This window comes from Amblyraja radiata, chromosome 18 (assembly GCF_010909765.2).
Source record: "Amblyraja radiata isolate CabotCenter1 chromosome 18, sAmbRad1.1.pri, whole genome shotgun sequence".
Taxonomy (NCBI): Eukaryota; Metazoa; Chordata; class Chondrichthyes; order Rajiformes; family Rajidae; genus Amblyraja; species Amblyraja radiata.
In genome coordinates, this window is record NC_045973.1 from 48,325,454 (window position 1) to 48,340,546 (window position 15,093).

The 15,093-nt window shown below is 43.0% G+C and overlaps 1 protein-coding gene across 1 annotated transcript in view; it reads left to right on the forward strand.

The window, feature by feature from the left end:
- LOC116983514 overlaps nucleotides 1-15,093 on the forward strand; it is a 39,017-nt gene that overhangs the window by 15,774 nt on the left and 8,150 nt on the right. Inside the window, exon 5 of the mRNA XM_033037325.1 lies at nucleotides 872-1,004. Within this exon, the coding sequence (XP_032893216.1) occupies nucleotides 872-1,004 (133 nt within the window). The remainder of the gene's footprint in view (nucleotides 1-871; nucleotides 1,005-15,093) is intronic.

Consider the following 15,093-nt stretch of genomic DNA (forward strand, 5'->3'; position numbering starts at 1 on the left):
AAAGGAAGCAAGTCTGATGTTTATTTTTCAACTGTTTTAAATAGTTAAAACAAAATGCAAAATGCGATACATTCATCTCAAAAAGCTGGCGATGTTGAGATGTTTAGTTGCTGTCTTTGTTGTTTCTCTTGTAATACGATGGCAGAGTAGCTCCGCTGGTCGGGCTATTGCCTCAGCACTCAACCCCAGATCGATCCTGATCTTGGGTGCTGCCTGTGTGGTGTTTGCATGTGCTCCCTGTGACCGCATGGGTTTCCTCCGGATGCTCCAGTTTACTCCCACATCCAAAAGAAGTGCGGTTTTGCAGGTTAATTGGCCGTTGTAAAATTGCCCCTCATTTGCAACAAGTGGATACAAAGGTATGATTATGTAGAACTGTTGTGATCACTTAATTGATCATTGGTGTAGACTCAGTGGGCTGAAGAGTTTTCATGCTGTATCTCTAAACTAACAACTAATATTGGGAAATCAACACACCCTGGCACACTGGGAGTGGACTTGCTTAACTTTCAGAGAAGAGCCTGTGTAATATGCAGAGTGTAATGTGACTTAAGTCCACAGTGAAACTGCTGGTATGGTTCTCTCCCTTCAACCTCCCAAACCATCGTATCAGCAAGTTTTATATTGCAGGATATCGAAACTTTATTTGGATTAAGTAGTTTAAATTCAAAATTCCTGATTCCAAAACTGAGAACTATTTTTACCATTTATTTATTGCAAAATCATAAACAGGTGTGTAATGAGCATATTTCCAATTTTCCCATTACTATTTGAAAGCAGACTACCACACACACTGTGCTTGTGCACCTTTATATCAGAAAATCACTTCATTAATTTTTTTATGTGATACTTTCGTGTATCTCTTCTTCAGGTGGGCAAGGAATAGCTTCTCAAGCCATGGTGGTAAACCATTTTGGATTGATCCTTCTGAAACTGGAATACAACACATCTTCATCGATGATAATATCCGCTTAAATGATGCTGAATCTATTATTTGTGCACAGGTACAACTCTAATATTCAATTGATTTTAAATATGAATTAATGATTGGTTTCTGAGATTCAAGTTTTAGATCATTATTGTCATTATAATGATGCTCATTATTGTTGGTATAGATTTTATAATGCTTAGCCGGCCTACTGCTTGAACCCTCATTGTCAATAACCTCCATCAGCTGAACTTCCAGTTAAATTCACTAACACTACTCTGGGAGTTGAGTGAGTCATTGATATTGCTGTGTTCCGTCAGCATTATCCGCCAGCTGTGTTCCGTCAGCATAGTGGCGGCGCTGTTAACAGCTGCGGCTCGCCTGCAGTCCGTCTGTCTTTACTTTTTTGTTGTTTTTTTTGGGTTTTTTTTTGTCTTGTTTGGCTAAGTTTTCGTTTATTAGGTTGTGTTATGGGGGGGGGGGGTGAAACATGTTTTTTTGTCTCTCCCTTCAGGGGAATGCGACTTTTTCTTGTCGTATCCCCCTTCTCTGCCTCCGTCTGCGCTGAGGCCTAATGGCGGAGCTGGCGGTCTCCAACCTGCGACCGACCTCGAGGCTCCGGAGGCAGAGCCAGCCAGGACTTACCAACGCGAGGCTGGCCGTCTTCGGGGCCGAGGCAGCGGTGGCCTGACTCGCTGATGCGGCGTTCCAGCTTTCGGCAGCGGCCCGGAGCTGAGACTGCGGGACTCGGAGCTGTTGCAGCGGGACTCAGAGCTGTTGCAGCGGGACTCAGAGCTGTTGCAGCGGGACTCGGAGCTGTTGCAGCGGGGCTAGGAGCTGAGGCTGCGGGACTCGGAGCTGTTGCAGCGGGACTCGGAGCTGAGGCTGCGGGACTCGGAGCTGAGGCTGTGGCGGGCTGACTCGGAGCGGAGACGGCGTTCCGGCTTTCGGCAGCGGCGACATCACCACGGAGGTCCGCTGGACTGGAGAGCGGCATCTTCGGCCTGGATTGATCGCCTCAGCGCAGAGGGAGAACAAGGAGGGAAGAGACAGAGACTAAGACTTTTGCCTCCATCACAGTGAGGAGGTGCTTGGTGAACTCACTGTGGTGGATGTTAATTTGTGTTTATTGTATGTTTTGTTATTTATTGTTACTGTGTATGACTGCAGGCAACGTAATTTCGTTCAGACCGAAAGGTCTGAATGACAATAAAAGAATCAAATTCAAATTCAAATCATTTGCAGCACTTGGTAACCTAGAAACTCTCTCCCACTATCACCTGCAACCCATGTTACACAGCAAATAGTTTCAGCTACTTATATCTCCACTCAGGAACATCTGATATTTATTTGTACACCTCAGCTGTAGATTCTTCGGATGTTTCTGTTGCCTAAGGGAACATCTGATGCGGCTATTCGCTAAGGCCTCAGCTCCATGCAGCCAGATTGATTTCTCTATAAATCATGATTTAAATACAGTTTTGTGTGATTCTCAGGCACCAGTTTTCCTCAAAGACTGGATTTGTAAGACTTTCTTCTGAACATGCTGACCAATTATTAAATCATATAATTGTTTACCTTGACTGCATTACCTATTTGACTGACTATCCATTTGCAACTCCTCAGCAAATTAGACCTCTGGCAAAAGAAAATGTAGACAACACTCAGTCATGGGTTAAAAGTGGCAAATAATATTTGTGCTACAAAAGTGCCAAGCATTAAACATCTTCATACCCTTGACATTCAATGGCATTGCCTTTGCTAAGTTCCCCAACACCAAATTCATTACTGACCAGAAATTTAATTGGACCCGTCTCATGGAAAGTGTAGCTGCAAGAGCAAGTCAAAAGGCAGTGTATCCTGCGACAAGTCACTCACTTCCTGACAACCAAAATCCTTCTCATGGCCGATTAGGCATGTCAGGAACGTGACAACATACTTTTGACTTGCCTGGATGAGTGCAGTTACAGCAACTCTCAAGAAACTTGACACCAACAAGGACAAACAGCCTGTGTGAGTGGAACGTCACACCGCCATGAATATTAATTTACACAACACTTGAATTTAATAGCTGCAGCTACAAACTGCAATGCATTTATTTGCCCAGGGTAATCCAGCAGCACTTCTCCAAGGCGGCGTTTTCTAACACAAAGAAGGACAAGGATAGCAGGTGCAAGAGGGCAGTAGCAGGTCCCCTTCCAAGTCGCACACCATCCTGTCTTGGAAATATATTGTCAGTCCTCCTTTGTCCTCCATTGTGTCTAATTCATGAAATGCATATCCAGTAACTCTATTGGAGTATTTTCACTCGATGGACTACATCAGATCAAAAATGTGACTGGCTATGATCTTCCAGGGACAGTGGATAATGGGCAGCAATGTCCATATCCCCAAAGAGAGTTTAAAGGAAAACCCACACATCATATTCCTGGTCTGACTGGTTTGCTGTGTTCCATTGCCTTCAGCAGCTTGACATAATTGTTTTTAATGTTTTTTTGTACCTAAGGCCTCCCTGCTCACACCTTGGTTAACCCAATGCAGTTGCACATTCATTCCCTGCAACCTTTCGTTCTAGATCTGTTTTTGCCCCTCTTCCCTTGAATCACTCGCTTTGCCTGATTCTATTTCCCAGCTGGCAGTATTTAGTTTTAATTTAATTTAGAGATAGAGCATGGAAACGGCCCTTCAACCCACCGAGTCCATACCGCCCATTGATCACCCGTTCACAATAGTTTTATGTTATCCCACTTTCGCATCCATTCCATACACACCAGAGGCCAATTAACCTATAAACCCGCATGTCATTGGGCTGCGGGAAGAAACTGGAGTACACGGAGGAAACCTATGTTATCACGGGGAGAACATGCAGACTCACACAGACAACAGCTGAGGTCAGGCGCCCTAAATAGCCCTAATTGTGCTATCATTGCCTTGACTCTCAATTTTCAGGGAGACCAAAGATTTGTTCAAGTTGGCCTTTCAATGTGTTCAAAGATTGAGGCACCAAAACTCCAACATTTCATGACTGAGAAAATAAATTTCTCCTCATCTCCATTTCAAATGGGTAACCCCTTTTTCTGATGCTATGCTTTGTCAGAGTCATACAGCACGGAAACAAGCTCTTCGGCCCGACTTGCCCATTTCCCTCTAAATCTTTCCTATCCACGTTCCTGTCCAAATGTCCTTTTAAATGTTGTTATAGTCTCTGCCTCAACCACCTCCACTGGCAGCTCATTCTATATACCCTTTACACTCAGTGTGAAAAAGTGCCTCTTAGGTTCCTATTAAAGCTTTCTCCTCTCACATTAAATCTATGTCCTCTAATTCTTGATTCCAATACTCTGGGCAAAATAATGTGTGTTCACCCTATCTATTCCTCTCATGATCTTAGCCTCCTGCACTCCAAGGAATATATTCCTAGCCTGCCCAACCTCTCCCTATAACTCGGGCCCTAAGTTCTGACAACATTCCCATGAAACTTCTCTGTACTCTTTCTAGCTTAACACCAACCTTCATATAGCAGGGTGACCACAATTGAACACAATATTTCAAATGTGGCTTCACCACTGTCTTGTACAACTGTATCACAACAGTCTAACCTATATACTCATTACCCTGACTAATGAAGGCCAATGTACCAGAAATATTTCTGACCACTCTACCTGTGATGCCATTTGTAGAGAACTGTGTCCATTGGACCCTAGAACCCTCTGCTCTACAACACTCCCCATGGCCCTGCCATTCATTCATACGGTCCTGTACTGATTTGACTTCCCAAAGTGCAACTCCTCGATCTTATCGGCATCAAACTCCATTAACCATTTCTCAGCCCACTTGCCCAACTGATCAAGTACTTGCTGTAATTTTTATAACCATCTTTGATATCTATGATACCACTCACTTAAGTGTCATGTGTAAACTTACTAATGCTATCTACATTCTCATCCAAATCATTGATACAAACCATAAACAGCAATGGCCCAAGCGGTGATTCTTGAGGCACACCACTAGTCACAGGCCTCCAGTCTGAAAAGCATCCTTCCACCACCTTCCACCACTGCTTCCTTTCGTGAAGCTAATTCTCCATCCAGTCTACTAGCTCAGTGATTCCCAACCTGGGGCCATATGGCCCCAAAGGGACCATGGCAAACTTCAGGGGGGCCACAGAAAAATTTGGGGATTTAGGGGGCCACAGGTTTAATGAAGGGGGACACTTTTTTCCCGCTAATAATGTCAGGGGGGGGGGGGGGGCACAGAAAAATTAAAGAGCCCAAGGGGGCCATGAACTAAAAAAGGTTGGGAACCACTGTATTAGCTCTCCCTGAATCCCATGCAATCTAACCATCCAGAGCGGCCTATCATGTGGAACCTTATCAAATGCTTTACTGAAGTCCACATGTCTATGGGTTTGCCTTCATCAGCCTTAAAATAACTCAATCAGATTTATAAAGCATGTTCTCCCACCCACTACAAAACCATACTGACTATCCCTCAGAATCTTCACCTGCCGACCACAGATGGTAGGCTTGCTGGTCTATAGTTCCCAGGCTTTTACTTGCAGCCGTTCTTAAATAGAGGCGCAACATTAGCCACCCTCCGGTCTTTAGGCACCACGCACTGCCTAATGATTATTTATATATCTCAGCCAGGGTGCTTGCAATTTCTTCTCCAGCTTCCTACTGTGTCCTCTGATATATCTGATTAGGCCCGATAGATTTATTTATCTTCATATGTCTAGGGACGCCCAGCATGTCCTCGATTATAATGCAGACTGTCCGCAAGGCATCTCCATTAACTGTCCCATGTTCCCTAGTCTTCATGTCTAGGCTTCTGATTTCTTTAAGAGGCTAAACGTCTTGTACTTTGTTAAACTGTCTTGGAATTTTGTTTTCATAGATCACTTCTCTTTTTTCTAAACTCTACACTATGTAAATATCCTGCTCAATCTTTTCTCCTCCGATCAATCCTTTCATCCAAGGAAATAGGTTTATTGAACCTTTATCGAACTGCTTTCAATACAATTAGAATCCTCCTTAAATAAAGAGACCAAAACTGTACTTCATATCCAAAGGTTCAAAGGTTCTTTATTATACACCCTAGGTGTAGTGAAATGCTTATTGCCAATGCAGCACATAAAAAAAATACAGACATAACAATAATAAATTTAAACATAAAAAACATCCCCCCACAATGGTTCCCATTATGAGGGAAGGCACAATGTCCAGTCCCCATCCCATGTCCACCCATAGTCGGGTCTATTTTGGCCTCCGCAGTCGCCCCTACGGAGGCCCGATGTTCCAGGGCCTTCTCGCCGGATGATGGTGCTCCGGCGTCGGGAGAACCCTCTCAACGGCATGGGAAACCTGGAACGGCCGCTTTCCTACCGGAGACCGCGGCTTCCGAAGCGGATGGATGGAGCTCCACCACTGCCGATCTCGGTGAGAGATCCCAGGCTCCCGGTGTAAAGTTCAGCGCCGCCGCGAGGCAAAACAGTGCCTTTGCGAGTTGAAAATTTTGCGAAGCTTGCCGCGAGGAGCAAAGGCATTGTGACGTCATCCAGCTCGCTTCAGCACGTTAGATTTTAAAAAGATGTCAGATTGGTGAACAATCTTTAGTAAAAAAAAAACGAGAAATAATGAATCAAATTTTCAGATGAGGAGATTTTTGAAATCATGAGGTAAATCTCTACCAGAATATGTAAAAAATGTCACCGTTACCGCGTCGGGTTTTCGAGGAGATGTGAATCAAAGAAAAAGTTCAGGCAAGCAAGCAAGCAAACCCACAAGTAAACATCCAAGGTCAGACTTTTATATGATTAAATACCCCTTTTGTAGCATGGGTAGACCAGTAAATTCCAGTACTACTGCTCATTGCTATTATGTACTGCAGCCTCAATATAGAAAATTCTCACAATAGAAACCGATTGTGATCCTGATCTGCATTATACACATTTTTGCTATTTGGTCGCACAGGCTCATATTTTATGTGCCAGTGGAATTATTATACTGAGCAATGATCTGAAAGATCTGTTATATTTTAATTAGTTCCAGGGAAAATCAGTCAACCTTGAGATCGAGGCTTGTGAAGTGCAAAAAATATGTTTTAAATGATGGATGAATTAAGCCCTAAAGCAAGAATGAAGCTCACAGAGCTTATTTCATCTGAATGAAAAAGTAGGCCGGGTTTCATAGGACAGGCTTGCAGAGTACAAAAATACCTTTCTTAAAATATGTAGAAAGGTAAGAAGAGATTAATAAAAAATTAACAGGTTGCTTTGGGCCCAAATTTCTTCTCTGGCTCAATTCTGGAAGGAGCAGGTGTTGACTGATCTCAAATCTCAGCAACTTGAGACTATAGGAAGTCTGGGTATAAACATTGTAAATGCTACTATCATCCTATTGCTTCCATTTTGAACCAAGTGTCAGCTTTAGAGGATTCCTCTACAGTCACATTACGGTGACAGTGAACAATCATTTTGGGATCACTTGTTTTTGGAAAAACTGCAATATTTATAATGAACTCTCTTGCAATTCATGTTCCCTTCATTTGAAACCTTCCATTTTTTAATGGCTGTCTTTGATTGTTTTGTATTCTTTGCCATCTCCATTGTATTTCTCCCTCCCCTCCAGATTTCAGATTAGTTTATTGCCATACACACCAGGGTGCAATGGAATTCCTTGTTAACATGGACTTCATTGAGTAAACAGTGTACATACAGTTGAGGACAATGGACAGGCCCTTCTCCAGACCCCATTTTCTGGCCATTTTTCCTTCACAGTTGTTACCTGACCTGCTGCATTCTTCCAGCAATCTGTTATTTGCTGAAGACTTCCAGTCTTTTGTGTCTCATTATCTAAAGCAATGTTAAATATGACAATAAACACAATGACGTGCAAAATAGTAGAATGGTGCGAGATTGTGGTGCAATCTGGTCATGTTAAAAACAAAATGAAACTACAACAATAGAATAACCGAATGGGGTAGAACTTAAGAGTACGCGGACAGCACCTTTGGGAGGGGGTGTTGAAGAGTTGCTTCAGGAGTCAGATAACTGTGGGAAAGAAGCTCTTTTTAAGTCTGGATATTTAGGGTTTCAAGCTTCTGTATCTGTTCCCAGGAGCTAGAAGAGAGAAAAGGGAGTGGCCTGGGTGGCTGGAAGGTATTATTCTGGCTGGAGGTCTGTGGCAGTGGTGCTCGACAGCGATCTGTGCTGTGGTGCCTGTTGTTTGTGATCATATCAATGTCTTGGATGTAAATATAAATGGATGGTTAGCAAGTGAAGGATACAGTGGGATTTAGATCAGTTATAGATATGGGCTGGGAAATGCTGGACACAGTTTACTCAGAGCCAGTGTGAGGTGGTGCACTTCGGGAGGTCGAATGTAAGGAGAAAGTATACAGTTAATGGTATATCAATGATGTACAGAGGGATCTTGGAGTCTAAGTCCATAGTAACACATTAAGTCTTTGAAAGTAGCAACACGAATGGATGGCATGGTAAAGAAGCCATATGGTATGCATATCTTAATTGTCAAAGCATTAAGTATAAGAGCTAGGAAGTCATTTTGCATCTTTACAAGGTCATGTTTGACTAATCTTCTTGAACTTTTTGAAGAGGTTACTAGGGAAATTGATGAGGATAAAGCAGTGGATGTTGTCTATATGGACTTCAGTAAGGCCTTTGACAAGGTTTCACACGGAAGGATGGTTAAGAAGGTTCAATTGTTGGGTATAAATGGTGGAGTAGCTTGATGGATTAAACAGTGGCTGAATGGGTGATGCCAGAGAGTAATGGTGGATGGTTGTTTGTCAGGTTGGAGGACGGTGACTAGTGGGGTGCCTCAGGGATCTGTGTTGGGTCCACTATTGTTTGTCATATACATCAATGATCTGGATGATGGTGTGGTAAATTGGATTAGTAAGTATGCAGATGATACTAAGATAGGTGGTGTTGTGGATAATTAAGTAAATTTTCAAAGTCTACACAGAGATTTAGCCATTTGGAAGAGTGGGCTGAAAGTGGCAGATGGAGTTTAATGCTGATAAGTGTGAGGTGCTACATCTTGGCAGGACAAATCAAAACAGGATGTACATGGTAAATGGTAGCAAATTGAGGAATGCAGTTGAACAGAGGGATCTAGGAATAACTGTGCATAGTTCCCTGAAGGTGGAACCTCATGTAGATAGGGTGGTTAAGAAAGCTTTTGGTGTGCTGGCCTTTATAAATCAGAACATTGAGTATAGAAGTTGGGATGTAATGTTAAAATTGTACAAGGCATTGGTGAGGCCAATTCTGGAGTATGGTGTACAATTTTGGTCGCCAAATTATAGGAAAGAGGTCAACAAAATAGAGAGAGTACAGAGGAGATTTACTAGAATGTTGCCTGGGTTTCAGCAACTAAGTTACAGTGATAGGTTGGACAAGTTAGGTCTTTATTCTTTGTAGTGCAGAAGGTTAAGGGGGGACTTGATAGAGGTCTTTAAAATGATGAGATGGATAGACAGAGTTGACGTGGATAAGCTTTTTCCATTGAGAGTAGGGAAGATTCAAACAAGAGGACATGATTTGAGAATTAAGGGACAGATGTTTATGGGTAACATGAGGAGGAACTTCTTTACTCAGAGAGTGGTAGCTGTGTGGAATGAGCTTCCAGTGGAAGTGGTGGAGGCAGGTTCGATTTTATCATTTAAAAATAAATTGGATAGGTATATGGATGGGAAAGGAATGGAGAGTTATGGTCTGAGTGCAGGTAGATGGGACTAGGGGAGAATAAGTGTTCGGCACGGACTAGAAGGGCTGAGATGGCCTGTTCCCGTGCTGTAATTGTTATATGGTTATATGGTTATAAAACTTGCTTAGGCCACATTTGGAGTATTGTGTGCAATTCTGGTTGCCCAGGAAGGATGCAGATGCTTTGGAGAAGGTGCAGAATAGGTTTACCAGGATGCTGCCTGGTGTTAAGGAGAGTCCAGGAGAGGTTGGACAACGGATTGTTTTCTCTGGTGCCTTGGACGTTGAGGAGGCCTGATAGAAGTATATAAAATTGTGAGAGACTTGGATAGGGAAGATGGTCAGAATTTTTTTCCAGGATGGAAATGACAAGACCAGAGGGCATAGCTTTAAGGTGCGAGGATGAATGGTCACTGAAGATGTGTGAGGTAAGTTTTTTTCACACAGGTAATGGCGGGTGCAGATATGATAGTTTAAGAGGTTTTTAGAGAGACACATGCAGGGAATTGCAACATATGAATCATGAGCAGGCAGGCAAAACTTGTTTAACTTGGCATCATGTTTAGTATAGACATTATGGGCTGAACGGCCTGTTCATGTTCATCCTTGAGGATCTTTGCATTCTTTCTGATGCAATGCACCATGAACATAGTATACAACACAGGAATGGGCTCTCTGGCCCTAATTATTTGTCCCAAACAATGAAGATGGACTGGATGGAATAAACTGACGAGCCTTTATGAACAGAGCTGTGTTCACCTCATTCTGTAGGTTGTGGCAGTCAAGAGCATAGCAATTTCCATGGCAGACTGAGATGTATCTGTCAGAATACTTTCTATTGCACAACTATGGAGGTTTGAGAGAAACCTTGTGCACTTGCTGAATATTTACAGGTATCTCAGAAAGCTTCACAATTAACTCAGCCCACATGTCTGTAACTTTGCCAAAAGACAAAACAACTGAATTGGCACAATCATGCAACAATTTAATGGTCAACGAGCGTCCAACTATTCAACAAGTAGCAAGAGTAATTGGGGAAATGGTAGCAGCATTTCCGGCTACACAATTTGGACCTTTGCACTATCAAAACTTACAAAGAGCAAAGGTACAGGCACTAAAACGACATGCAGGTCATTATGATCGTATCATGAAATTACCCACTGAAGCAATATCAGAACTACAGTGGTGGGCAGAAAACGTTTGGCATAGTATCAGCCCTATCATCATCATTAACCCTACTTTAGTTATCCAAACAGATGCCAGTGCTCAAGGCTGGGGAGCGACTAACTCCATATCCAGCACAGGTGGTAGATGGACTAACCTAGAGTCATCATTACTAATTACACTGGGCATTAACTATCTATAGATGTTGGGTGCCTTTTATTGTTTAAAAGCATATGCATCCAATATGCATCACTTGCATGTTCGGTTACAAATAGACAATACTACGGTGGTGGCCTACATTAACCATATGGGCGGCATAAAATCGATATCATGCGACAAATTGGTCAACACAATTTGGCAATGGTGTGTCCAAAGACATATTTGGCTATCAGCAACTCACCTGCCAGGTAAGCTAAATACAGTGGCAGACACCAGGTCACGCAAATTTAATGACAACACCGAATGGATGTTAAACCCCAAAGTGTTTGCAAAAATTATTAAGCAATATGGCACGCCAGATATCGACCTATTTGCATCAAGGCTAAATCACCAGATACCTATGTATGTCGCTTGGGAACCAGACCCTGAGGCAGCAGCGGTAGATGCGTTCGCGCTGGATTGGGGAAATTTCTTCTTCTATGCATTTCCTCCCTTCTGCCTCATCAGCCGGGTACTACGTAAAATACAAATGGACTCTGCTTCAGGTATTTTGATAGTACCCGACTGGCCTACACAGCCATGGTTCCCATTACTCCACGACATCCCTCCGAACATCCACAAGAAAACAGTACTTGTCCAGCATCAAAAAGTGGGAGAAGTACTGCTTGGATACAGGGACCACCTACTCAACCGCTACAGTTACCAAGGTACTGGAATTCCTGGCGAACCTTCACCACGATGAAGGACTCAGCTACAGTGCCATCAACACAGCTAGAAGTGCCCTGACTGTCTATTTAAAACAAGCTCCAGGACAACAGGCCATGGGGTCCCACCCGCTGGTGGTCAAACTAATGAAGGGTATTTACAACTCTAATCCCCCTAGACCAAGGTACACCCATATATGGGATGTCAGTGTGGTCCTGACATACCTCAGGGGATGGCCACCAGCCAGATCCCTCAACCTGGAACAATCTACGCTCAAAACACTCATGTTGATGGCACTTGTATCTGCACAGAGGGTCCAGTCACTACAACTATTGCGACTGGACAATATGATCACAGCTCCAGACCAGATCTCTTTCATTATCCAGGGACTGATCAAACAGAGCAGACCAGGAACACCTAATCCAGTCGTGGAATTCCGGGCTTACCCGCCAGAACCACGGTTATGTGCCATGACCCACCTACTGTCCTACATAGACACAACCAAAAATATTCGAGGGAGTGAAAAAGCCTTATGGGTCAGTCATAAAAAACCTTATGATCGGGTGACGAGCCAAACCATTTCGAGATGGCTTAAGCAGGTGCTAAAAGCTGCTGGGATAAACACTAACATGTACAAATCTCACTCCACCAGGACAGCATCCACGTCGACGGCCAAAAGAATGGACGTGCCTATAGACCACATCCTGGCTACAGCAGGATGGTCGGGGGAAAGAACGTTCAGAACTTTTTATAATAAGCCGTTGGCAAAACCAGCTATATTTGCAGAATTTTTTTTACAGACTTCAAATATTTAATTTAAGCCCAGGGGAGCAATTTAATTTCTTTGTTGTTATTGTTAAAAAATACCGTTGTGTTTTTCTACAAACAGATTCATTGGTTGACTACGATAACACACTTCCTCCCTCAAGGACTTCGGCAGTGAGTGAAGTAATAACTGTTACACGGTTTGAAATCACAGAGCTTTAAAATCTTCACGTAGTCACTCACGTGACTCCGAAGTAAAATAGTAAGATTAAACGAGAACTTACCAGTTTGAAGTTTGATCTGTATTTTATGAGGAGTTACGATGAGGGATTACGTGCCCTCCGCTCCCACCCTCAATAATATGGGTCAAACTGATAACTGATGTCTCCTTTTCTTTACTATGTTTATTTCAATAACTGTGTCTATCTGTGATTCCACACCGCTGCTTTGAAGTATGTCGCGCTTGCGTGCTGAGCGGGCTCTTCACGTAATCCCTCATCGTAACTCCTCATAAAATACAGATCAAACTTCAAACTGGTGAGTTCTCGTTTAATCTTACTATTATATAAGGAGTAGAGAAAGGGACTGAGTTCAAGAAACTCTGAGGACCATCAGTATTGAAGGTCAGGACAGAAGAAATATTATGAGTACTTCCAACCGACTGAGACCTTCCTGTCAGGAAGTCCAGAAGCCATTTGCAGATGGAGACCCGCCAAGGCCAAGATACAGACTTTTTGGGATGAGTTTATTCAGTTTTCAGTTTTATGAGTTTTCCACAGAGAATTAACTCGAACAATACCCAAGGTATACACTGCCATCCAAAATTAGCTCACCATTCTTTTTTTAATCATTTTTCTTCTACTCTTATGATTTAATAACTAATTGATTACAATGTGCAGGGAATAGTTGTTCCTGGCCAATGTCTAGATGTATTTTATCTGTATTCAGATGCTGAGACACGCACCATTCCTGTAAACCCATTAGTACTTTTCTAATTCAGCAGCAATTGATAAGCTTCTAATAGAAAATACATTCCAATTTTCAAAGCCATGTTTATCACTTTGTGCAACCAAAATAACCATATTTCTGCCTGAAGATATATTTGTCTGGTAATTTAGTAGAATGACGCAGTTTACTTTTCAGTTTTCCAACTGAAAATCATCTTTACGACAATGAAATGTGATAACAAATGATATTTGTAATGGCTATTCCCTGGTGTCATTCACCCATGTGTTCCTGTTACAATTTTCACCTTTGGGCACCATACACTGATGCAAGTCCTTGTGGATTATATTAGTTTTAAAGCATTGCAGGGAACTTGCTCCATGTTGACCTAAGGGTATTTGTACTTAGACACTTCCAGGACAAAGAACCAGCAGGTCTAGTAGGTAATTGAATTATATAGAAACATAGAAACATAGAAAATAGGTGCAGGAGTAGGCCATTCGGCCCTTCGAGCCTGCTCCGCCATTCAATATGATCATGGCTGATCATCCAACTCAGTATCCCGTACCTGCCTTCTCTCCATACCCCCTGATCCCCTTAGCCACAAGGGCCACATCTAACCCTCTTAAATACAGCCAATGAACTGGCCACAACTACCTTCTGTGGCAGAGGATTCCACAGATTCACCACTCTCTGTGTGAAAAATGTTTTTCTCATCTCGGTCCTAAAAGACTCCCCCCCCCCCCCCCATCCTTAAACTGTGACCCCTTGTTCTGGACTTCCCCAACATCGGGAACAATCTTCCTGCATCTAGCCTGTCCAACCCCTTAAGAATTTTGTACGTTTCTATAAGATCCCCCCCTCTAAATTCTAGCGAGTACAAGCCGAGTCTATCCAGTCTTTCTTCATATAAAAGTCCTGACATCCCAGGAATCAGTCTGGTGAACCTTCTCTGTACTCCCTCTATGGCAAGAATGTCTTTCCTCAGATTAGGAGACCAAAACTGTACGCAATACTCCAGGTATGGTCTCACCAAGACCCTGTACAACTGCAGTAGAACCTCCCTGCTCTTATACTCAAATCCTTTTGCTATGAATGCTAACATACCATTCGCTTTCTTCACTGCCTGCTGCACCTGCATGCCTACTTTCAATGACTGGTGTACCATGGCACCCAGGTCTCGTTGCATCTCCCCTTTTCCTAATCGGCCACTATTCAGATAATAGTCTACTTTCCTGTTTTTGCCACCAAAGTGGATAATCTCACATTTATCCACATTATACTGCATCTGACATGCATTTGCCCACTCACCCAATCTATCCAAGTCACCTTGCAGCCTACTAGCATCCTCCTCACAGCTAACACTGCCCCCCAGCTTCGTGTCATCCGCAAACTTGGAGATGTTGCATTCAATTCCCTCGTCCAAATTATTAATATATATTGTAAATAGCTGGGGTCCCAGCACCGAGCCTTGCGGTACCCCATTAGTCACTACCTGCCATTCTGAAAAGGACCCGTATACTCCTACTCTTTGTTTCCTGTCTGCCAGCCAATTCTCTATCCACATCAATACTGAACCCCCAATACCGTGTGCATTAAGTTTGCATACTAATCTCTTATGTGGGACCTTGTCGAAAGCCTTCTGAAAGTCCAGATATAACACATCCACTGGTTCTCCCTTATCCACTCTACTAGT